General features: G+C 38.1%; 1 protein-coding gene across 35 annotated transcripts in view; it reads right to left on the bottom strand.

Moving 5' to 3' along the window:
- CNTN3 (contactin 3) overlaps window positions 1–26357 on the bottom strand; it is a 370445-nt gene that overhangs the window by 163560 nt on the left and 180528 nt on the right. For all 35 annotated transcript variants that reach the window (XM_021069237.2, XM_084989060.1, XM_021069229.2 and 32 more), the window contains one exon: window positions 5156–5251. In XM_021069237.2, the coding sequence (XP_020924896.2) occupies window positions 5156–5251 (96 nt within the window). The remainder of the gene's footprint in view (window positions 1–5155; window positions 5252–26357) is intronic.

A 26357-nucleotide genomic window follows, 5' to 3' on the forward strand; every position in this document is an offset into this window, starting at 1 on the left:
GAAAATTATTGTTTTGTGTCAAGATGTCATTCAAAAACTCTCAGTCATGTCTCATTGCCTTGGAGCAAGGTCTAGCAGCTGGATAAGTCTTTCCAGAATGTTCCTACTTGGAAAATTTTCATCGCCTTGGGGCAAGGTCTAGCAGCTGGATAAGTCTTTCCAGAAAATTCCTACTTGGAAAATTTTCCCCCATTTAAGCTACCTGAGATGACGTTTGTTTCTCGGTCTTAGGGAAAGAAAAAAAAAAGATGTTGATAGAGAGGGTGTAAATCCCATGCCATCTGGTTATGTTGCTAACAGTTCTCACCTCCATCACACCGAGATTTACAAAGCAATTTTTAGCATGAAGTCTCCTCATCCTCTACTCCCTGCTGTTTGACATCTTACATTCTCTTTTTCACATCCCAAAGGCTGTGTTGTTGCACTCGGATGGCAGTCCAGGGCTGTCATTGCAAGAAGAATATGCACAGGGCACCAATATGGGAATCTGAATCAAAGACCAAAGCTGTTTGCTTCTGAAACACTGGGAAACACTCAGGCCTATTCTTTACTCAAAATAAATCTCATTAGCCATCCTTGGACAAAATCCGATTTTTCTTTTTCTTTTTCTTTTTTAGGGCCCCACCAGTGGCATATGGATGTTCCCAGGCTGGGAGTCGAATAGGAGCTACAGCTGCCAGTCTATCCACAGCCACAGCAACGTGAGATCCAAGCAGGATCTCTGACTTACACCACAGCTCACAGCAATGCTGGATCCCCGACCCACTGAGTGAGGCCAGGAATCGAACCTGCATCCTCATGAATACTAGTCAGATTTGTTTCTGCTGTGCCACAAAGAGAACTCCAAAATATGATTCTTTTTAACATATTTATATGCAATAACTTGATTAACCTATGAATTCCTATCTAATTAGTATTTGTCATGAAGGGCCCATGAACTAGTCTTGTATCATTATTTATATCACTGTAATTTTTCTTGTGCCTTTGGATTTCTAAAGATCTGATAATGATATCAGCAATGGAATGGTGGTTACACTAAAGCTCAGCTTTTCACACTACAGGTCGCTGGATTAATAATTAAACTATATAAATCCATGCCTGGTACCTGATTTTTGGTTTGCCAATTCCTGGTTTTCCAGCTAATTTTCAGGAGAGTTCTAACTCCTTTTGCCATAGAGAGGTGCTGAATTATTCTGCAGAGAAGATGATGAATAGAAAGTGGTATGAAACATCGTAAAATGAGTAGGAGATAAGACCTCTCTCAAATGACAGCAACCTGTGTTGCCTAGGAGTAATAGGGACTCCTAGGAAACATTTCTAATTGTCGCCCATCTCATAGCAGTTTTTTTTATCTTATGGCATCAAATAAATGGCAACTGCTCTTTAAGCAAAGCAGGCTCAGGTTGCTGCTACTTTCTTATATATTAGCTGCATAGATAAATTAATTAACGGAATATGAATAATATGCAGCTTCCATACTTTCGGACTCCTATTTAGGCTCTTTCCTTGCTTATCCCTCTGGTCACTTACCCAGCTCCTCTCCATACTTTTAATCAAAAGAATCTCCTAGCAGATGGTTTATTTTCATAAGGACCCAGCACATTGCTTAGCATATAAGCAGCACTCAATAAAGAGAGGGCACTATTATTATTATTATTATTATTATTATTATTATTATTATTATTATTATTTTGCCTCTGGTGTCTACTCTGTTAGGCTGTGACTCTGTTAGGGTGTATGATGGATGTGTAAAGCATGAGGATGTCTTCAGTAATCAGAAAATAAAAATATTAAACATTTCTGACTACTGAGAAGTGACCAAGTAGAACTGAAGAAACATGATGAAGTGAATAAAAATAACGCATTGGTGAAGATAGAGAAGGGCAAGTCATGTCCTGCAGGGACCGTGGGACTTTACGGGCACTGGGCAAAATGGATCAGAGTGTGGGCTGTGAGGCCACATCACATATACTGATAAATCCCGGAGTCATGGCTTCAGCTGCTCTGTGACCTGCCCTGCACCCTCCACTGAATTAAAAGGTCCTTAGTCCACAAGGGGATGAAGTCGGCTGATACCAGCTTCTGTGGTCAGAGTTCACTGTGATCTGTCAGTGTCTACACCTGTCTGCTTGGTACCCAAGGCATATGGTTGTTAAATACTTCTATCTCTAGAAACAAAGTTTGCAGTGCATTCTCAAGAAGCATTTATAACTGGCTAAACCTAAAAGGGATTCCTTTATTCATTCCAGGAATGTTTTCATTTGTTCAAGCATTATTCCCTGACTGCATATTATATACCAGCCTTGTGCAGAGTGAACATGAACATAGGCTCTGTCCTCAAGAAGCTCCCAAACCAAGGAGTCAGGGCAGGGGATATAAATTGGAACTTGGTTGACTCAATATCAGGTAGACTTGGACCAATGAGAATCCTGTTTTCAGTGTCTAAATCTGATGTTCTGGCCACAGTCATTTTCCTGAACAGTATAGCATGAAGGAAAGCATGCTTTTGTTCAGTTATTTGCTATCTCCTGCATGCACTAGGTTCTAAAGAGCACTGGGCTCTATCTGGCCAGATTGCTTTCCTTCTTCACCTGCAATCCTGCTTGACTTCCAAAGTCACCTCAACCTATGAGCTTTAGCAATGAAAAGGCAATAAGAAGTCACCAAATGAATAGCAATATGAAGTCACCAAAGGCAGACATATATCAGGATATCATTACTCAAGAGAGCTATGACTGGCCAACAGTTTTCCAATTCCACGACAACAGAAGAGAGCCATCTTTTGGAACACGTTTTATTCAATAGCTTATTAAGACATTTTCACTGTGTACATGGCCAGCCAACTAAAAGATCCTTCCTTTGTTAACAGGAATATGTCTTTTCATAAAAATGCTTAAAGGAGATCCCTTAGTCACTCAGACTCTTAAATGGGATCAACATTTTCAAAACTCACCATAGACAAGACTACCTAGTTATTATTATATGTTGATTTATAAAATAAATTTTAGTTATTTTGATACCTCCTTACCAAATGTAATTCTAAGAATTATTAGTTTCTATCTAATACATGGCCTCCTAATACCCCCCCCTTTTTTTTCCATAATAAAGTCCTTCTTTCCCTTTGGAAGCTATACTTTTCTCATTCTAGTGCTTGTTAGCAGATGGAAGTCTCTGGTTCTCAGCTGCAGGGAAAACCTCATAAGCATGGCTCATCCAATTAAAATCAGAAGCCACTGAACAACAGCCTGTCTGGTTCATTAGGATGTTTAGCTCTAAGTACCACAAGATCCCAGAGTTGTCAGGGGACATGTGCCAACACAGGAGTCTACATGACAGTGGAATCAACACAGAGGGAAGGTGAGCCAAGAAGTACCTAGAAAGACCAACTACTTACGAAAGTAGATGACTCTCTGGGTCTTGTAGACTGGGTTCTCAGGGAGCAAATTATTAGAGTTTGGGATAAAAGATTTTTATCAATGATCAAAACCTACGCAAATAAGGAGGCAGAAGCAGGACTTGAGACAAACTAGAAGTCAAACTGTGATGTGATCCAACAGAGCCTTGATCATAGAGACAGGAAGCTCTGGATTGAGTACTGACCACCAGGACTGCCCAGTGTTGGGGAGAAATGGCTGGCCCCTTATGGTCTCTCCTTGTTCAGTCACCAGACGTGGGCAGCTCCTGGAAGGGTGAGACCAGGGGCAAGTGGCTCTCTGCGGCCCAGGAAGATCAGGAAGGTGCTAAGAACTGGAGACCATCTGTTAACCCTACTGCCCACAACAAGGTAGTGAGGCCTTCTGGGTGACAAACCTCCATGTCAGCCACACAGCTCTACTAGACTCCACGTGATCATCCCAGTTATGTGAGCCAGTAAACACCCTATTTTCCTCAGGTCAATCTGAGCTCAGGTTCTTTTATTGATAATCAAGAGAGTCTATGCTTCCCTTCAAAGTTGAAGTTCCTTGAATGTACATTTTTGTTGAAATTCTGAAGTTGCAGAGGAACTTCAACTTTGAAGGGGTAACTTCATGACTTCAGCAAAATATACATTCCCCAAGTATGACTGGGGAGCCCAATTTAAACCCAAACTCACCAACATGAGGGCAATCGTGGCGGCTAATCAAGTCCCAAATCTGCAGTCTGCAGCTGGCTCAGACATTTTAAGTGATCAGATACTGAAGATGGGAAATGTTTGTTTTATTGGGCTGACGGGCTTGTGATTAAAACTGCTAAGTCACTGGGGGAAAAAGGACTTCGATTTGTATGGCACAAAATAAATAAAGTCCAACATATTTTCATTTGAATAAGCTTTACTATGAGGGGAAGAAGACTTCTCAGTCTCCCCTCTGGTCATAAGGATGCTCTCTAACCTCTTTATCTCTTAGTAATTCACATCCTCTCAATAACAGAATGTGTTTATTTCTCTGAGAACAGTGATTCGCACATTAATAATGGCCTCTTTGTTCTGCTGCGAGTGACCAAGTCTGCAATAGTGAGCATAGGAGGAAAATCAAACTAGCACTTCAGGCTCTTCCTGGGGAGTGGTGCTTATTAAATTATTTTCGTATTGCAGAAGTTCATTTTCACTCTTTGTAGCTATTTTGTTAAGCTTCTGAATTTCCAACAATATTTCAATTTATACCAATGTAGCACAAAATTTGCAATTCCAACACCCTAATAAAAATGATGTGAACATACCTACCTGTATCATTTTAGAAATCTATTATATATATATATCAAGAGGTCCAACAGCTTATATCAAGAAGTATGTGTAAGTGTGTGTGTGTGGTGGGGGAGGGGAGAGAAAGAGAAAGCACAAAGACACTAACGTATGTCACAGTCTAAAACTAAATAATAAATGCTAACAGTATAGGGATGAAGCATTATACAGCACCATTAGGTAATTGAAAAGAACTTGATCTTGTTTGCCTTTAGACTCTTCCTGGTTGGAATGATTAAATTATGATTATAAACTTCTCTGGATAGACCATTTTCTGTAGTTTCTCATATTCCGACTCAGCTGACAGAATCCGATGCTTGGATTATCAAGTTTCTCAGGGTAATTTATGGAAGCAATAACAGTACATATGCTGTGGGTCATGCCCTGAAACTTATTTAATAAATATAAAAAACCAAAACAGAGCATTTTTTTTACCTCCGGAGTGTGGCGGGGGGCCGCAGAGCAGGACGACTCCTTGGCCTTCACGTACTGACACTGTACTTCTCATTTTGGTTTTAAAATTTTCAAGATCTGATTTGAAAACAAAACAACACAGAATTTCAGAAAGAACCATAAATTTAAAATGTTAAACAGAGACATTCCTTACTATGGGAGGATAATTAAAAAAAAAAAAAAAATTCCTTCTCAGAAACCTTAGAATGAGAAGATTCAATATTTGTTTAGAGAAGGAAAAGTAGGGTTTTGATTTCTTTATTAAGCCTTCCAGAAATTCAGCAATAGGATAAGAATACATACTAACTAATCCTGTAAATTAAATCAACATATTCCTTTTTATTTGAAGCTGTGAAAAAATACAAACTGTTTTTATCATTGCCCCAATGCTTTTTTTCAAGTATTTAATAAAGCAATCAAGGCAAATGCCATTTTGATCACCAGCGGTTATTTTTATAAACCACTTAATTTCTTCCAATAACAAACCAGGACAGCAAATTCTAATTTATACTCTCCAGCTTAAATTATAGCATGGATACAATTCTATTGGCTTCATTTTGAACAAAAGCTTAAGCCTATGGGGAAAAAGAGAAGAAAAATCTACTATTTCCCTAAACTCTAATTTAAAAAAAAATACTGTGAATTCCACAGTTAAGATACTCAGTGGTGTCACTTTCTGTATCAGAACAATTTCATTATCAATCCGCAAGAGAATATATCCATCTTATAGCTTTTAAAGGTTGATATAAATTGCCTATTTGGTGACTACATAAGTAAGGTAGTATATGTATTTTAGAATATAACTTGAAAAATTTTCAACTTTGCCTTGAAAAATGTAAAAAAACAAAACAGTTATCTCTCAATTGATAAAACTACAAACTGTAGACACTTACTCATATTCTAAGCACCATAAATCACTACATCAGAGGAAAATAAGATGGCCTATGTGCATTTTATTGTTACTAAAAAATAATATAAAATTGCTAAGTTTGAAGTTGAACCATGAAATAAAAGCAATTCAACAAACCTCACATATGTCTGACTATAAAAGAAGAAAAGAATGGTGTTTATGGACTTATTTTATGCAGAGGTTACCTTACAAAAACGATATAATATATCATTATGTCATCTTAAATCTACTACTAAAATGCAACGTTATCAAAACATTAAGGCTCTTGAAGTGCAACTGAGTAGAAATGAAAAACTGTACCATCCAATTGTTTCCCAAAGACTAAATGGGGATGTATATCATATCAGAATGTTGCACATCCATGGGAAAAATAATTTCAAATAATTTTTTGACAAACAAGTATATATTATTATTGCTGATTTCCTATCCATTCCTTGTTTTCTTCTGTTACATAATCTCACACCATAGAACATAGTCATCACTGATTTTACCTCTAATATGCAAAAAAGGATTTCAAAGTTCGACAGAACCTAACAATGTTTCCTCTCCCCCAAAGGCAAAATTTTCATTTGCCTGAATAGTACATACTATCTGTCACAGATATATCTACTGCTCCAAAAACTTGCATTTATATGATCTCTACAGTATATAAGGGAAAGGGACAATATTTTTGAATACCTGATGTAGCCAGTTCATGGAACATATGTGTCAGGAATGGCAAAGATAAATAACTGTAGGGGCCTTGAGTGTTTTCCGGGGTATTCATTTATTTATTTACTTATTTACAGAACACTAGAGACTATAGAGATGAAAGTAGTAGTATAAATATCTAAAAAGTATCAGATTACTGAAATATCCTGGAGGATCATTTACGTAACCCAAATCCAAGTCAAGGCTGCATATGATACAGTCTTGGCAAGAACTGTTACTAGAATTAGCCCTTTCAAGGAGTCAAAATACATCAGGGGACTTCCCGTTGTCGCAGTGGTTAACGAATCCGACTAGGAACCATGAGGTCGCGGGTTCGGTCCCTGCCCTTGCTCAGTGGGTTAACAATCCAGCATTGCCGTGAGCTGTGGTGTAGGTTGCAGACGCGGCTCGGATCCTGCTTTGCTGTGGCTCTGGCGTAGGCCGGTGGCTGCAGCTCCGATTCGACCCCTAGCCTGGGAACCTCCATATGCCGCGGGAGAGGCCCAAGAAATAGCAAAAAGACAAAAAAAAAAAAAAAAAAAAGACAAAAAAAAAATCAGGAATCATTCCAGAAATTATTTGGTAGAAACTCCTTAGATTTTTCTTTCCATGCCCTCTTTAATTCTTGCGAACACTTGACTTAGTTCTGGAGCCTCTAAGACAATCAGACTTTAAGAGGAAATAAGCATGATACAACTAACATCATAGTTGATGAAGAAAGACTGAATGATTTCCTTCAGCATCAGGAATACAAGCATGTTCATTCTTGTCACTTGTAGTCAACATCACATTAGAAGTTCTAACCAAAGCCATAATGAAAGAAAAAAAAATAAGCATACAGTTTTGACAGGAAGAAATAAAAGTACCTGTATTTGCAGATGATATAACTGTCTAAACAGAAAAACCAGAAGGCATCTACAAAAAACAAAGCAAACAAACTCACACTACAAAGCAAGTAACCTAGGTCACAGGATACAATTTCTAGATAGTAACGACATATATGCAGAATTCAAAATTAAAAACACAAAGTTGCTTATGATCATTTCAGATAAAATACTTAGGTATACAGATAATAAAATACGCAAAGGACACATATACTGAAAATTATAAGATACAGATAAAAAAGAATCAAAATCTAAATGAAATGAAAACACACCCATACTGTGTTCATGGCCTGGAAGACTCAGCACAGTATCAACTCACCCCAAATTGATATAGAGGTTTAATGTGATTACTATCAAAATTCCAGCAAGGCTTTGGTTTGTTTTATTTTTTTTATAGATACAAAAAGACTTAATTCTTAAATTTATATGTAAAAGCACAGGTGTTTGAGAAGCTAAGATAATCTCAATTAAGAAGAATGCAGGAGTTCCCGTCGTGGCGCAGTGGTTAACGAATCCGACTAGGAACCATGAGATTGCGGGTTCGGTCCCTGCCCTTGCTCAGTGGGTTAAGGATCTGGTGTTGCCGTGAGCTGTGGTGTAGGTTGCAGACGTGGCTCGGATCCCGTGTTGCTGTGGCTCTGGCGTAGGCTGGTGGCTACAGCTCCGATTCAACCCCTGGCCTGGGAACCTCCATATGCCGCGGGAGCAGCCCAAGAAATAGCAACAACAAAAGACAAAAGACAAAAAGACAAAAAAAAAAAAAAAAAGAAGAATGCAGCCTAAAAAAGTCAGTCTACCTAATATTAAGGCTTAGTATGTGGCTACAATGAGTGAGAGGGTGTGGTATTGGCAGAGGGATAGATACCTAGATCAATGGAACAAAACAGAAAAGCCAGAAACAGACCCACACAAGTAAGCTCAATTGATTTCTGACAGATGTGCAAAAGCACTTCAGTGGAAGAAAGATAGCTCTTCCATAAATGATGCAGAAGCAAATGGACAAACATAGGTAAAAAAAGAGATGAACCTTGTCCTCAACCTCACTCATATAAGCAAATTAAGTTTAAAAATGAGTTGTGAATTTGAATGTAAAACATAAAAATATAGAAATAATAGAGAACTTTTAGCGAAAAAAGATAGAAGCACATCTTTGGGATCTAGAGTGAAAGTCCACAGGAAGAGGATGACAAGACAGGCAACAGACCAGGAGAAAATATTTTCAAACCACTTATCCAGTAAAGGAATAGTATCTAGAATAACCCCTCTCAAAATTCAAATAGTAAAAAAATAAAACTCTTCAGTTAGAAAGTAGGTAAAATAGTGGAGAGGCAGTTCACTGAAGGAGAGATAGAGATGGCCAAGAAGGACATGAAAAGATTTCAACATTATTAGCCATCAGGGAAACAGAAATTAAAACTGCAATGAAATATCACTGTGCACCTATCAAATAGATAAAATAAAAAGACAGCATCAATATCAAATCATGGAAAGGATTTGGAGAAACAGGATCAAACACTGTTGCTTTCTGAGTGTACAACATTTTACAGTCACTCTAGAAAAGTTTGGCAGTTTCTAAAAAAAACTAAACACACAACTACCATGTGATCCAGAAATTGTACTCCTGGGCACTTATCCCAGGGAAATGAAAACATATGTGCACAAGAAACCCTGTACAAAAAGTTTATACAGCTTTATTTGTAATAGCCCTGAACTAGGAAAATCCAGATGTCCTTAAATGGTTCAATGGTTAAACCAACAGGGTACATACATATCCTGAAATACCGCTTAGCAATCAAAAGCAAGAACTACTGGTACCTTAAACAACTTGGATGAATGCACAAGAAATCACGCTAAGTTAAAAAAAAAAAAATCCTGAAAGGGTACATGCTGTATGACCCCATCTGTATAATATTTTTAGGATGACAGATTTTCAGAAATAGAGGATGAGTAGTTGCCAGTGTTTTGGGAAGTTGGGGGCAGGGATATGGGCGTGGTCAGGAAAAAGCGCACTGTCAGGGATCTTGACCACAAGGTAGATACACAAACTACATGTGACACAACTGTATAGAACTAAACACACAAACAAATAAGTACATATATAGCTGGTGAGATCTAACTTAAAAACAAAATTACAGCCTTCCATACATTTTTACATTCTTTCCTCTTCCTCCACACCCCCTACAGGCTGGAAGTAGCTCACCTTGACTGCCCTCCAGGCCACCAGCTGTGTTCTAAGATATCCCAAAACTCTAGTCACACCTTGGGGACAGTATCTCCTAAACTAACATCAAGGGGAAGTACGTAAAGTCAGGAGAGAAATAACCCTCCTTATTCTGAGTGAAAACACATGGATACTTCCTGGCATATAAAACATTCTACTTTGACACCTGTCTTAATTTTCTATATTAGGACAGGTTTTCTAAGGGCTGTGCCAAGGACTCCACTTTCAGGTTGTTCTCCCCACCCTGGGGAGAGGAAGACAGGATCACAGGAAAGTTGCAATGCATCCAAAGAAAAGAGACTCTAATTTCCTCTGACACTTCTCTGATTTCAATGGCTTCGTATTGCTAGTGCTGGTTTCTCCAGGTGGATTAATCCAGGTAGGCTATCAAGCAGGGTATGTGAAATGTCACTCAGTACAACTGCGGGGCTTGAGGGCACAAGTCTAACTCCGTATAACCTAAAATTAGCCAAGCATGGGCCATCATTTCCCAAGTCAGTTTGAGAAACACTGTATTAAGCTACGTGAAATGACTGTCTCTATGTAGAATATGGCAGAGACCAAAAATGAGAAATGGTAGGATATCCTGTGGCGGTGCAGTGGGTTAAGAATCCGACTGCAGCATCTTGGGTCACTGTGAAGGTGTGGGTTTCATCCATGGCCTGGAACAATGGATTAAAGGATCCAGTGCTGCTGCGGTTTCAGTGTAGTTTAAAGCTTTGGCTCAGGTTCAGTCCCTGGCCTGGGAACTTCCATGTGATGTGGGTGCAGCCATAAAAAACAAACAAACAAACAAACAAATAAATAAATAAATAAATTTGGTGGATGGATGTTATAGAATGGCCTAAAGATTATGACCAAAGAATTCTGTGTAGCACATTTTATGAGATATGCTGGCAATGCCAATACATTGAATTGGGTACACGAACATGCAGCTGAGTGTATCATAAATACAAAGACGATGACAATAAGAGGTTGCAAGGTAAGAAAAAAAAAAAAAATCTCCCCAAGAGGATTAAAAGGGAATGTAAAAAATGGCAATAAATCTGAAATTGTGACCAGCTGACTAGAAGGTCCTAAGGCTTAAAAATTTAGAGCTCAGCCTCAAAACACCTTGAGATAACTAGCATTTGGAGCCTGAGGACCTAATAAAATCATTATCAATGAAAACTGCATGTGAGCTTTAATACTTGTGTAACAATACCCAATTTTATGCTATGAGGTGAAGTGTTACCTTTTCAATTAAAATGCAAAGTACTGCCCAGTAGTGATACTTAAATAAATTGTAAATGGAATACAGATATAAGCAATATAATAGCCTTCTGTGCATAATACCTTAAATGCCTTTAATGTTTAATGCTGAAATGCTTAGCGTTTGTAGTTACCAAATTAAATCATTACCCAAACTGTGTAAATGACAAGGATGCTTTTGAAAGAATCAGAGAGTTGCCAGTAAAAGAAAGTTGTGCACATCTATAAAAAGCTGAAAAAAAGGCAATGAACACATCCAAAAAGACAATAAAAAAAATCAAGGCAGCAGTTCCATTAGGGTTTTCACCTTAATCTCCGTGTTACCAGATGTCATCAGGAAGAGTCCCATGAAATGATCAAGCTTCCATGATCACGGGGTAAAATTTCAGTTAGTTGAAAAATCTCATTAAAACATGCCCTACTACAAAGCAAACAAACAAACCAAAAACATATGGTTCAGTGGATGACTGACTTTTCTTTTCCTTTTTCCTGTTGAAGCCTCTGGAAGATATCCCAAATTTGAATATAACACACTGTCAGTTGACTCTTAATCATCTTTAGTACCAGCAAGAACTACACTTAACCATTATTTCCTGATCTATATTCCAGCCCCCAAATTCAAAGTGTCTCCTATTTTGTTCCCTTTTCTACTTAATATGTCAGGCCAAGTCTCAAAACATTTCATCATAAATGGAGTTTCTAAGAGAAAATTCTACCATGGCAAGCAATAGGTGAGTCTTAGAAAAATAAAGATGTTCCCTTATGTAAAAACAATGGCTTTCTCAGCGAAGTTAAATAGTACCTTCTATTTAATTCTCTCAGAGTAGAACCTCTGAAAGGGCTTGGGTGACCTAGTGTATATGGGAGGTGATCTCAGGAGGGAGGAGGGTGGGGGTGAAGACAGTAAAAGAGGGATGGAAGAAAAGCCATCATTTAGGTGTGCTATTAAGGCTGTTATTGTAGTCAATGACGGCTTGATCCTGTATGAACCAACCTCTGATAAGTGGACAGAATGCCTTCTAGAACCATCAATTTGAAAAATGGGAGTCTGGGGCATTTAAATTCAGGCTCCCACCCTTAATAGCAGAGGGTTTTCCCTGGGGGCAATAATTCCCACGTAGCCATCAGAGCTACTAATGTGAGCTTCCATAGGACTGTCTACAAGCACTGCACATTAATCAGAGGTGGGCAGAGGGGATGTAAAAACATTTTGGTGGTACCAAAAATGTCTATGGCAAACAGATTTCTCACTTAAGTTCTTAAAACAGGTTTGTACTGTAAGTTTCCAAGCAGACTTAAGTATTCAGTATTTTCTAAGCCTACTTAGGAAAGTGGGAAGCAATTAACAAGACCTTAACATCTTCAGGAACTAATTTTGTTTTCCTTTTTTTTTCCTTTTCAGTCACACCCACCACATATGGAAGCTCCCTGGCCAGGAATGGAATCTGAGCTGCAGCTATGACCTACACCACAGCTGCGGCAATACTTAACACATTGTGCCCCAGTGGGAAGCCCTATTGCTGTTTTTAGTTTTTTAAACTCATTTGAAATATTGGCACAACAGTTGAATTCTAAGCACTTAGGGATACTTTACACGACCCTTCACACAGCTATTTCCTCCCTGTTTCCTAACACCCCACTGCTTCAGCACCCCTAACTCTCAGTCACATACACTGAAACAGTAACAAACTATTTGGATTTCCTCAAGCACAGAATACTGGTCTAGTGATACAGTGGTGCTCCTACTCCTTCACTGGCATTGTGCACCTTTATTCATCTTCAAAACCAGGTTTACCCACATGCCCTTTATAAAACTCTTAGAATTACCTCCATCTGTTCCCTTGTATATTTCCTGAGTTTTTATATTATTCCATTTTGTTCTTCTACCCTAGGGGCTCCATCAAGATTAGAGCATCAGCAGTTTCATCTTAGGTATCTACACAATGGTATATTCATTGGGATGGTATGGGTCATCAATAGATGCTTGAAATGAGTTCAATTATCTTTGCATCCATCATATCCTTTTTCTTGAAATTTCCATGGTGGGCCCCCCTATCAACATTAAATCCTCTGTTCCTGGGTTGCAGATTTCTCAACTTTCTACTAGTGAGGTTTAGGAAAAGAAAATGGGAATGGACACACCAGGGATCCTATTCTTTGCTCCACCATAATCCAGATCTGCAAGCCTGGAGGAATTACCACTTGATGGTCTGTGCCTTCCAGCTTTTAATTTATAAACTGAGGACAACACCTGTCCTCTGAACATCACAGGGGTTTCTGAGGGAGGATTTCTGGCATCACAGACCCGTAAGCCCTTTGAATAATAAAAAGAATTAGAAAAGTGTAATGTTCCATTTTTCCTTTTGAATCTCTGGTTTTACAGCTATCCTTACTTCATTCTCTCTGATCTCTCATTGACGACTTCAAACATGCAAAGATCATCTCATCTAAAAAGCAAAATATATCTTCCAATAACCTTCATGCTCCACTTTCCTAAAACAAGCCTCCCCTCCCCCATAACCATCTCTTTGTTTCCTTCCACTTTTTAACTTGAAATGAGCTCAAGTCTCTGTTCTCTGCAGTCACATGAACCCCACTACAAATTTTCTTTCCTAAAACTAACTGCTAGACCCCAGGGCAAATTAATTTGCTTGTTGATCCACAGTTTCATCATCTGTAAATTGAGGATAATAATAGCAATTACCTCTGCTATTATTTTGAGGAAGAAATAAGTTAACCCTATGCCAATTGCTTAAAACAGCATCTAATTTATGATAGTTATGTCCAATAAATGATAGCTATCATTTTTCTTTATATTCTCTTAGAAACCTTGTCAAGTCTAATGTGCCTACCACTGTGTCTATATAAATGATATGTCCATTAAAATTTTGATTCAAAGCATGCATTTTCTACATGCCTTCCAGACATATTTTGGACGTCCAATTGCCAATCTCATAATCAACATTTCATTTTTCTTTGCTTATAGTGGCCCCTACAAAACCACTTCCTCTTCTAACTTCCATCATTGTATTCTTACTCTCTAAAACTCCCAGTTCCAACTTGTCACTTCTCATTTCCACATTGTTTAATCCATTCAACTTTATCATGTTAATTGTTTTGCCAAATTTAGCCTCGCTCTTCCCAATTCTGATTTCTCACTACCAGCATTTCAATTTTATTAGAACAATTTTATGATGCAAATTCATCCGGCATGTATTCAGCATAAGGTCCCTGTATGCTTGTCTGCCTTTTAGAGCTCAGCATTCCCATTGTCATAAGAATATACTTTATCAAAACTAAATTGATATATGAAGGAATTAATGGATGAATGGATGTGCTAGGTTCTGTGACAGAATTTCCTGCAATTGACCCCATTTAATACCCACAAAAGCTGTATTATAAAGGTCTTGTTTTTCTATTTTTCCAAAATTTCTGTGGTTTAAAAGCAATTATTGGAGTTCCCGTCGTGGTGCAATGGTTAATGAATCCGACTAGGAACCATGAGGTTGCGGGTTCGGTCCCTGCCCTTGCTCAGTGGGTTAACAATCCGGCGTTGCCGTGAGCTGTGGTGTAGGTTGCAGATGCGGCTCGGATCCTGCTTTGCTGTGGCTCTGGTGTAGGCCGGAGGCTACAGCTCCGATTCGACCCCTAGCCTGGGAACCTTCATATGCCGCGGGAGCGGCCCAAGAAATAGCAAAAAAAAAAAAAAAGATAAAAGCAATTATTATGGATTTTGACAAAGGTAACACAGTAAGTAGTGGATCCAGTTCCAATGATTTCAAATCCAGCTCTTTTAATCTTTATACTATGTGATAAAGTCTATTCAACCTTCAAGCTGGTCTCTCCACCTGTGGTCTCTTGGGTCCCATCCAAACCATCTATCTTGTGCCCATGGACCTGAGGTCAGGATTCTTCATAAAACACACCTCTAGTTTCCAAAGCCTGCTCAAAAATGCACATGAATTAATTATAGCCTAGATGACTGAGTCCACTTTCTTGTTCCAACATTCAGTCATTCCATCCAACAAACATGTATGCATTTGCACATGCACATGTGTATATACGTACATATGTGTGAAATATGTGCATATGTCACAGGCGTTGGGGCAAGAGAACATGGTTTGTCATTCTGAGTATTTCTGCTTCTAACTTTACTTGTGTTCCATCCTTCTCCTTCCAACTTATGCTAAATTGGTATATCTCAAGGTCTAGTTTGAAATGTTAATCATTGGTGAAGGAAGAATTCTTCCATAATTCTGAACTACATGGTAACTGTGTTTTAGATTAGTTTGTCTCATGAGACTAAGGATGAGGTGTGGGCCTTCCACCATCTCTTCCTTTTGCCATTCGAAGACCTCAAGAAGGACCTATCCAGTACAAATGACTTTAACTCAAGCAGTATGATCCATTTCCTCTAGAAAAGATACTGTCCTCTGTCCAGGGCTCACAGAATTCTTACGCCTAGAAGCTACTCTCCAGCATGCCCTTCTGCTTCCATCAGTTGAACTGCCTATATTTGTTAACAGAACTGATCATCCTTGTTACATTTTGTTGTTGTTGTTGAAATCAAATTACTAGAGAAATACTAAAAACGTTGATGAAATATGTACATGAAAATAAAGGGAGCTGTTGTTTAGGAAAAATAAATTTAAAGACTTTGCAATTATTTCAATAAAGAAAATTCACCCTTTTCTCCAAACTGATGCTAAATTAGGTGACATACATGATGTGAAATACCATAAAAAATTATGAGTATGAAATAAAAATCCTTATATAATTTCTGTACCCAGGATGCTTAAGAAATAGTTTTTAAATTGTCACACAAATTCAAAGAAAAATAGTAACTGGAAGTAAAAGAAGATTCATAATGGGTGTGTGCGGGGAGCCGAGAAGATACAAGGAGCCAAGGAAGGGAGCTTGCCTGAACGGTGCAAAACCGAGGGCAGGCTCCTAATCAGAAAAAAGAACCTTGCCAGAAGGCAAAAAAAAAAACCTGAAGGCAGGTTCCTAACCAAGGAAGGGAGCTCACGTGAACGGTACATGCCCAAGGTGGGCCTCTGGACAGGATAAAAGCTTGCCTGAACGGTACATGCTGAAGGTGGGCTTCTGGTCAGAATAAAAGCCTGCCTGTACAGTACAAGCCGAGGGCAGACCTCAGGTTACACGGCTCTCATGTTGATGGTGATGGAGAAGAACTGGGGCTTTCCTGGGAAAACAATTTCCATGTTTGCGCAGGAGAACATGGATTGTTTCTCGGGTGACCTAGTCTTTCCTGTTGTTTTATTTGTTATTCCGTTCTCCTCAGTCTTTCCTGATTATTTACTTATTATTCTTATTTTCCATTCTTATTTTCCTGTGGTGATTTGTGATTTAACAAAATTGCAATAATAATATAATAAGAATTTCATCCTGAAGGACTTTCCCCTATTTAAATCAAACTCAATTAAAACATAGTGTTTATGTACTAACTAGTTATACAGTAAACTTTAGAGTTAGGATTTTAATGAGGTTCATAGAAGTTAGACATATATTATTCTTGATCAAAAGAAACCCAGCTATGAGTCTTGTCCTTGATTTTAGAAACTTTTAGCGGTAGCTGGCTAAGTTGATTTGTATTTTCTCACACTGTCTCCCTTCCAAGGACACTTTAAAGATAGACACTAGTCTGAAGACAGGATTTTTTGTGTTTGTAACTTCTTCAGCTTGTGGGAACTGGCTGGCCATGAGATGGTTTGTGCTGGGTCTCCTCTTTCCCACATGATATGCTGTGCCTGTTTGTCCTTGAATTGTACTCACTAAATTAACTTAAGCTAAAGATTTTAAAACATGACGTATTGCTACTGTACCATGTGATCAAAAAACAAAGCCTAATAGTTAACCAATGTACTTTTAACACTATGATGTAATCTGTAGTAAAAAACTGCCTATATAATTAACCACTTACACCAATAAAGTTTGAGCAGTCCAGTGCCCTGAAAGAAGGGACAAAGAGGCTGTCTCCGTTGCAAAAGCCGATGCCGTTCATCTCCTATCAGGAAAAAGTGTACACTCCCTGGCAGCCGGAGCCGGCCTCTGGCAGGTGTGGTTTATAGAAATAATACAACGAATTCCTACCCTCTATGGAAAAAGAGTGTTTGGCACTATATTAAAAAACAAAAATAAAAAGCAGAAGATGTATACAATGTCATATGTGAAGTGAAACCTAAAAATTTTAGAACACACTTGTACCTTTCATTTAAATGATAATGTATTTTAAAGGAATTTTTCCATCAATAATCCAGCTGCTGGTTCTGACTATATCAAATTAAAAAGTCCCTATGTATTTGGAAAAAAAGTAAATGTCAGATTGTTACATTGAACAAGAATTATTAAGAATATGTTTCTGATATTGATAGTTTTGTTCTTCCAGTATGTGAAATTTAGGGAAAAGAAACAAACAAAAAACTCTTCCTATTTGAGTGTGGCTATTAATTTCACCCACCATACTAAAATTTAAAACATGAATAGTTTGATGTAATCTGAAGACTAACATAAACCTTTACTTTCTGAAAATTTTTCCTTCTTATACTTCATGTATAGTCAAAAAGCTAGCTTTGCCATTAAAACTGAATTTAAAAAATTTAATGTGGCAATACTACAAATCATTTTCATTTTCTTGGAAGATAAGATCTCCAGGTAGATCAGAGGTTTGAGATAATTCAGAAAATCTGCACAAAAACCATATTTTAAATGTCAATTTGATTTTTTTTTTTTTTTTTTTTTGTCTTTTGTCTTTTTAGGACCGCACCAGCGGCATTTGGAGGTTCCCCGGCTAGGGGTTTAATTGGAGCTGTTGCTGCTGGCCTACACCACAGCCACAGCAACGCGGGATCTGAGCCGTGTCAGCGACCTACACCACAGCTCACCACAACACCGGATCCTTAACCCACTGAGAAAGGCCAGGGATCAAACCCACAACCTCACCTAGTCGGATTTGTTTCCACTGCACCATGATAGGAACTCTGCCAGTTTGATTTTAATACGGCCATAGAAAAGGCCAGTGTTCTTAAATAAAACAATAGAAAACTCTTTTCAGGATAGTTGCTAAGAACATTATAGTTCCAAAAACTAACCAGTATTGGGTGTGCCAGAAGGGTTCTAATGATTAGCTATACAAATATGTACTTGGTCTTTTCTTTTGGAAACATCTACTTGCCGATTTGGAAATAAAGAGATCACACACAAAAAAAATGACCATATTCTGAATATGTGAAACAAATCACACCACTTCAATTCAGTTACTTAATAATGTTCTCAAACATTTTTTAAAAAGCTTTTAGCAGGCTGGATTAATGTCTCCTGCATTTCTTCAGCAAAGAATTTAAAGTTAGATTTCCTTTAGAATGTCTGCTACTAAAACTAACTCTGTAGTTTCAAACAGATTTCTCAGACTCCTGTGATAGGCAGATTCTTCTAAAAAATGCAGATAAAATGACCTGCATTAGAAACCTGCTGAGAGGATTAGGTAAGAAAGTAAATGTAAAATTCTTGGTATGAATCATATGCTCAGTAAGCATTAGCAAGTCTGCTTCCCCTCCACAGGCAAGGATAAGCTCTTCAGGTCCTTCTATCCCCAGCTATCTAGCCCTATGTCATTCAAGCCCAGCTCAAAGCTTATTTTCTCCTTTGAAGCCTTCAACAACCACTCCAGTTTATCTCTATTTAGCCTCCTGCTTTTTATAAGCATGTCTCTCTCCTCAGGAAGATCATAATTTCTATTGTTTTCCCCTTTGCAACTGGTAGGGTAGCTGCTAAGTAATATCTGTTGAAATTCAACACATGAAGTGATTTTTAAAAGCTCCTGATATTTGTTACCTTGGCTGAGTATATCGGTCACTCAGATAGTTTACAAATTTCTTGGAACAGTTGCCATAAAGTGCTTTTAATAACTACTGTATGGCGTTTCACAATATGGTTACTTGTAACCATCACAGGAATAATGAAAAATAAAAATAAATTAGCATAATGCAAGAACCCTCCGACGCTACAAGAAAAAATATCAAATACTAAATCCTCATCCTTATTTACAAATAGATAATGTATTTTTTAATGATTCACTCAGGTTCACTTTTCCAGACTAATAGCATGGCTCACAGGTGATGAGAACTCCTATAGTCTGGCATTCAAAGATCACTCTTGTTACATAGAGAGAAGCTAATGAGGTTTATTTTTCTTTAATTATGTGACCACTTCATACTGAAAATTTTCATCAAAATGAGAGAGAGACATAAAAGATTAGTTATGGACTGCCTAAAAAAACTGCTTACCTAATTCAAGTTAAATGGAGATTAATTTCTAAAGGATCAAAATGACTTACGTGTGCATGAACCTCTTGAGACTGACCTAATTTATCTCATATGATTCTCAAAAACAATCTGGGAGAAAGGCAATATATATGCAATTTTTACAAGAGGGAACCAAACCCTGGAGAGGTTAGGTTTTGTCCAAAGTCACACTGCTAATTAAGTGTCAGAGCCAGGCTGATGACATACCCTCTGGTTTCTACTTGGAGAAAAAAATGGAAGAACATCACATCCAAAGTAAAGTTTAAGCTTCTGACTCCTTTTCAGTTTTTTGAAATTCCACCTTAGAAAATGGAAATGGAAAATTCACAAATCATATTTTCATATTTAAAGTATGTTCATTTTTTCAATCATTCATTCAATTGTTCAACAAATGTTACTAAGTGCCAACAATACTGAGTGAAAGGGAATATGTCTATCTTTCTGAAACTTTCCAACTCATCTCCTAACCATGCAGTGCCTTGATTTCCTCTTTGTCAATAAGCAGGGTAACACCTGTCCAGGAATCCTTTGAGGTTTGATATGCCAATCAAAGGCAATGATCAATGAAACAGAGTTTTCAAAGTGTAAATGATAACACCATATTTAGGTGTAAAGGCTCCTATTTGTCATCATTTGCTATAATCTTATTTAGCATTATGTTTCTTTAAAGTCATTTGTCAATACCAAAGAGTGTATTTACTATTTCTTTATTTAGTACCCACCCACCCGCATCCCAGCTAGAAAGAAAGCTTCACAAGTTTATAGTCTTTCTTCCTCTTCATTCTTACATCCTGGGCACACAGAATAGCTTTTTGCGTGTATTACATGTTAAGTATATAAACAGATGTTATCATATGAGTTCAATAAAAGATCTCACTCTCTTATGCCCATATGTTAGCAACACAAAACAACTCATTTCTGCCTGTTAGGAGAAGATTGATAATTATATCTTAGATCACTACTTTGTGCACAGTTAATTTCTGTTGTTCTGCTATAGATCTCTTTGGTTATTAACTTAAAGCTTACAAAGCAAAATAGCCAGAAAAAAAAAAAAAAAAAAAACTCTCACAAAATATGGTTGTGAAATTTTTAAAAAAGTCTGTATTTCTCCCTAACCTTCACACTGGGTCCAACTTACTGTGTCACGTAAGTCAATTTCAAGACTATTATAAACAAACAAGTATATATAACTTAAAAATAATGAGGAATAATTTAAAAAACCAATTTGTAATAAAGGCTTGTTAATTTTTACGAGGTTTTTAAAAATATTTAACCCAGAAAAAAATCAAACCTAATACAAAGTTATTTAAGAAAATAAAGGCATACATTATTTTGTCATTTTAACACCCGACCCTAAAATAAACTAAAGCGTAATAGATGGATATAAATATTATGATATCTTGCTTGTTGCCATGGAAACACAGCTATCAGTAGACTTCTGAATATGCATTTGCCTGTTTCCCTGGCTAAGAAAACAAGCATGAATTCATACTACTTGTTTTCTTTATAAGTTATATCTGAGTTCCAGAATAAGCAAAGAACAAGAGTGCAATTTTGTGCTACAGAAATGCATTACACATACTAGGTGACACACAGATTCATTAGTCTAGTAGACACCTCCCAACTCCCACCACACTTCAGTGCTTAAAGAGTCCTCAGAAAAGTTGTCTCAGTCTAAAATTTTAAAGCACAAACATGTACACAAGTTAGAAAACAATTAGGGCAAATGCATTGATGCAGAGGTAAAATAAAGTGAAAATGGGGCACATGTAAATACATTACTGTTAGAATAAATATGCCAACTTATTAAATGGGATAGTTATCATTTGGACCTGTTTATTGAAAGTGACAATAAACATGACAATAAAATCATGAAGCTGGCAGGATAAACACACTCCCTCAATTTTCTGTGTGATGTTTCTTTTAATAATTCTCTTTTGCATTTAACCAACATGATAAACTAGGCTGATGGTCTCACAGAAAATATTTCCCCACAAGTATATGCTCTATAAACTTGACTTTTTTTCCTTTTTTCCTCTTTTTGGTTTTTTTAGGGCCACACCCATGGCATATGGAAGTTCCCAGGCTAGGGGTCGAATGGGAGCTGCAGTTGCCAGCCTACACCACAGCCACTGCAATGTGGGATCTGAGTTGCGTCTGTGACCTACACCACAGCTCACAGTAATGCCGGATCCTTAACCCGCTGGGCAAGGCCAGGGATCGAACCCACATCCTCATGGATGCTGGTCAGGTTTGTTACTGCTGAGCCATGATGGGAACTCCTAAACTTGACTTTTTAAACACTGGATTCATACATTCCTGTACTATTTAATTCCACTGCTTGCTTAATGAATACATAATGAGTTATGAGGCTGTAATCGTAGAATAGATAAGATGGGAAATGGGTCTATATTAAGATGGTAGACATGAGCCAGAGAGGAAGAGAGGGATTTTAGGAATACCTGTACCAGATAAACAAGATAATCAATATTGTGTGGAAATATTGATTAAAAAGAAAAATGCCAGAGGAAAACACCAATTCCCTTGCATGGCTGCTGTGGGACAGGGGAGCTGAACTCTGTATATCTCTTTTTCACCCTCCCTCCTCGGCCTGTGGCCCACTCCACACTTTGGTCAGATGGAATTACTTTCTCTAAGTTGCATACACACAATTCTTTCCATCTCCTCAGGTCTTTCTTCTGCTCCTTCTAGGTGGCTAATACCATTAACCCCATCCCTAAGTACTGGGCCCCTCCTAGAGGTCTTTCTTCATGGTTCCTTATCATAGCTTTCAGGTTTTATGTACTAGGTACCATGTGAGCCTCAAGAGGGCAGGGAACCCTTGGTCAAGACTTGGCACTTAGTAGGTGATATATTCATTTTCGAGGACTGTTGTAACAAAGTACCACAAACTGGGTGGCACAAAGCAACAGAAATTTACTGTCTCACAGCTGCAGAAGCTTGAGGTCTAAAATCAGGATGTCAGTAAAACCACGCTCCCTTTGAAACCTGTAGGGGAATCCTGCCTTGCCTCTTCCTCGTTCTGGTGGCTTGATGGAAATTTAGCATTTCTTGGGTTACAGACAGATCACTCCAGACTCTGCCTCTGTAGTCACATGGCCTCTCCCGTGTGTCTGTATACAGATGTCATTTTTTTTTTTTTTTTTTTTTTGGCTGAACCCGTGGCGTGCAAAAGTTCCCAGGCCTGGGACTGAACCTGAACAACCGCAGCTACCCGAGCCAGAGCAGTGACAACAGCAGATCCTTAACCCACCACCACGAACTCCAGGATGGATGTCTTCTTAGAAGGATGTCGGTCTCATTAGATTAGGAGCTCACTCTACACTAGCATGACTTCATCTTAACTGTTTACACCTAGTGTCCCTGTTCCCAAGCAAAAGCACATTCTGAAGTACTGGGTTAAGACTTGCACAGATCTTTTTCAGGAGAACACAATTTAACCTGCTACAGGTAGTGAACAATATAATGAATAAATCAAGCAAGGTAAAAATGTTATGTCTGTGGGAGAAGGGACGTTGAAGAATAGAGACTTAAGCATTTCTCATTCCTCTCATGTATGTTTCAGAACCGTGAGCAGTGGCTATTCACCTGAAAGCCACAATTCCTATGTCACATCCCAGAAATGTTCACCTATTTTTACCTGTCAGACACTGGAATGTGTTTAATCAAAAGCTTCAAGTTTGTGACTTAATTCTTTAGAGTCTGGTGTCCAACTTCCCAGTTTTTAGCAAGTATTCCTTTTCTTTGTGTTGCCTACTCCCAACCCCACATGTACTTTAAATGCAGCATGCCGTCATGTAAGCTTTTTTAAATTACCACTTTAACTCAATTTTGATATTTGAATTTTAATTCGGGTACTTTTAGAAAAATTTACATTTTCTCAATTTACAAACCTGTCAGGAACTAGCTGAATGTGGCCTGCTCCTTTCCTGTTCTATTAGGGGCCACTCCATAAACATTAATCTTAATTGAAATCCACAAGTGATTAAAAACTAGGTAATGTCAAACATAAAGGATTCTGAGTGTTTTTATATACCAGCAAGATATCTGACTCATGGTGTCCCATATGCTAATACAGAAAGATGACAAAAAACTATACATAGAAATTAAATACAGCTATCTTTCCTGAAGTCAGCCAAAAGAATAACTTCAATAAAGTATGCAACGTCTAGACGGCTACTGTACTATTACCCCATGATGAATACTGCCTTTCAGTGTGCTTGATGCTACCAACGGCATTCATAATATTTAATGCACTAATGATATATTTCAGTTAGGAGGTTAACTGATGTTTTCAATGCTACACTTTCTAGAATGTCATAGTCTTCTGACAGTAACATATGGAAACATTAAAAACTACTCTTGTTTTATGAATGCCTTCTACTGGAATCAAGGAAATTAAAGAGAAATGCTTTAATAACATATGTATTTAACTATGACAGTAAGCAAAAGGAGCACGACTAAGACATAGATTTGGAAAGCAAATACATTTTATACAGCTTCTTTAGGTGTACTGCCAAAGCATGGGTAACAAAATGAGGAATGCTACAGTCATGCTAGTGGAGAAAGATGGGCTCCCCAACATTAGGAATCACAGGACAAGACAGGGCCTCTGCAATGGCATCAGCATATATTCTATACCAGTGTTTGAAAATTATAGAGGGGAAAGTTTACTAAGGGGCCCATACTTCCTAGTCTGGGGCACATATGAACCTGAAGTCAGGTCTGCCACATGTGGTTGCACAGGTTGTGCACCGCATAACTCAAGTGAGCATCTTTCCTATGCACTGTGATATGAACAGCGCCTTGTGGATTTGTGCTGTGCTCAACTGTCAATCAGAGAAGTCCTGCTTACCTGTCAAGTCTCCATGGTGCTGATCTTTATACCACGCATCATACAACTTGGCTTAGGGCAAAGGCACAGCAATGCCAGATCTGAATTTCTCTTTGCCGTTGTCAACACTTACCAGTCAAACCTACTCCCATCTACTCAGATCAGTAGGACTGAAACCACTGACTTTTATGCACTGATTTTAAAGCCAGAAAGGATATGTATGAGTCCATGATCTATTACATAAAATCTCTGTAACTCTGGGTTTGCTCTTCATTCTCTGTGTGACTCAGTTTCCTCGTCTGTAAAATAAGAACACTATTCACTGAGACTACCTCAGGAAGCTTTTAATGACAACAAATAACAAAATAACATGGGTGAAGTTGTACTATGTACCAGGAATTACTCTAAGAGTTTTGCCAGCATTAACTGTTGAAATCCAGCACAGCAGCATGTGACGAGTCTGGATCAGAACGTGCTGTAACTGGACTTCAAAAACTTGGTATAAAAATATGTAAATAAAATTAATTGGTATAAAAATAATATATTTCATTAGTAATTTTTATATCGAATCTATGTTAAAACAATTTCGGATATGGTGTGTTAAACAAAATACAATATTAAAATTAATTTCACCTGTTTGTTTTTCTAAGTGTGGCTACTGGAACATTTTAAACTATATGTACATGACTTGCATTATATTTTCATTGAACAGGGCTGCCTTGAAAGACTTTGCTTCTGCAAGCCAAAATATTCACACATGCATTTCTAGAGACTAGGCTTAGAAGCTATGGACTTGACTTTTCGATGGACGGACTTGACTTTTCGATTGTCAGACATGTGTTACAAGGCATGCCAATAAATTTCACCCTAATATCTTCCAGACAAATATTGCATAGCAGGTCTTATTATATGTGATTATAATCCAAGTAGTTAGAAAGTTTCAAAGGCATTTTCCTCCATTTGTTCCACTTACAATTATTTCATAAATGTGTATTCACAAGGCTTCTGGCAGTGTACAGATGGCACACTTCAACGGGGTAACTGGAGGAGAGTCTGACAAAGAGCAAGGTACAAGGAAGCCAACAAAGGATGAAGCAGGGCTGGTGACAGTGAGGAACCAGTACATACTTAAGTCTTAAAGGTGAGGAGACAGAGGTTTCCAGGACCCAGAGAAGGCAGTTGTATGGAGAAAGGTCCCGTTAGGAGCTGTGGCCTCTTGCAGGATGTCTCCTAGACAACATACAGTGATGTAGCAGGCAGAGAGCTGGATTCATAAATACCCTGACCTTTCCTCTTCCCACTCTCTGACTTCCTACCATTGCCTGCCATTAGCCAAAACCACCCAAAAGCCAGATGGCAAGAGAACTGTCTGATGTAGTCCATATGGGTCTCTTGGGGCAAGAACAGGGTGGAAGGTGGATCTGGAAGGACAGATGGAAGACAACCAGCACTGCTTGTCTTTTTCATTGCTCTCTGTTAATTATGTGAATAACAGGAACAGCAATAACATGGAACATAAGACGTACTAAGGTGTTCCCCCAAATACGTTTAACTGAATTTAGGTGAAGGATCTGGCATTTTTATCTTCGGTAATGTCAGGAGAAGACTATCACTACCTGTCCTATATTTAAGTTCAGGATTTACCATCAACTTTATCTTGTAGAAGAAATTATTTGGTTTTCAGATGTTATTATCCCATAGATGAAGAGTTCATAAGGACTTCCACTGTTCCTAGTTACTAGGAGTAGGAGAATGAATCTTTTGGACCCTAAGTTAAATTGCTCTATTTGAAAAACATGAATAATTTTATAATGAAGAGATGAAAACAACCTGAACAGATCATTTTTTTTTTTTCTTTTTTGGCTACTTGGAGAATAACTCATTCTGGCAGATCCATCAGGATGAAGCCCATCTTAAAACTGGATGATCAGAGTTCCCGTCGTGGCGCAGTGGTTAACGAATCCGACTAGGAACCATGAGGTTGAGGGTTCGGTCCCTAGCCTTGCTCAGTGGGTTAACTATCCAGCGTTGCCATGAGCTGTGGTGTAG

Source organism: Sus scrofa, chromosome 13 (genome assembly GCF_054392235.1).
Source record: "Sus scrofa isolate SSC_HxYL_T2T_F1_AM1 chromosome 13, Sscrofa_HxYL_maternal_Yorkshire_Landrace_v2.0, whole genome shotgun sequence".
Classification (NCBI taxonomy): domain Eukaryota; kingdom Metazoa; phylum Chordata; class Mammalia; order Artiodactyla; family Suidae; genus Sus; species Sus scrofa.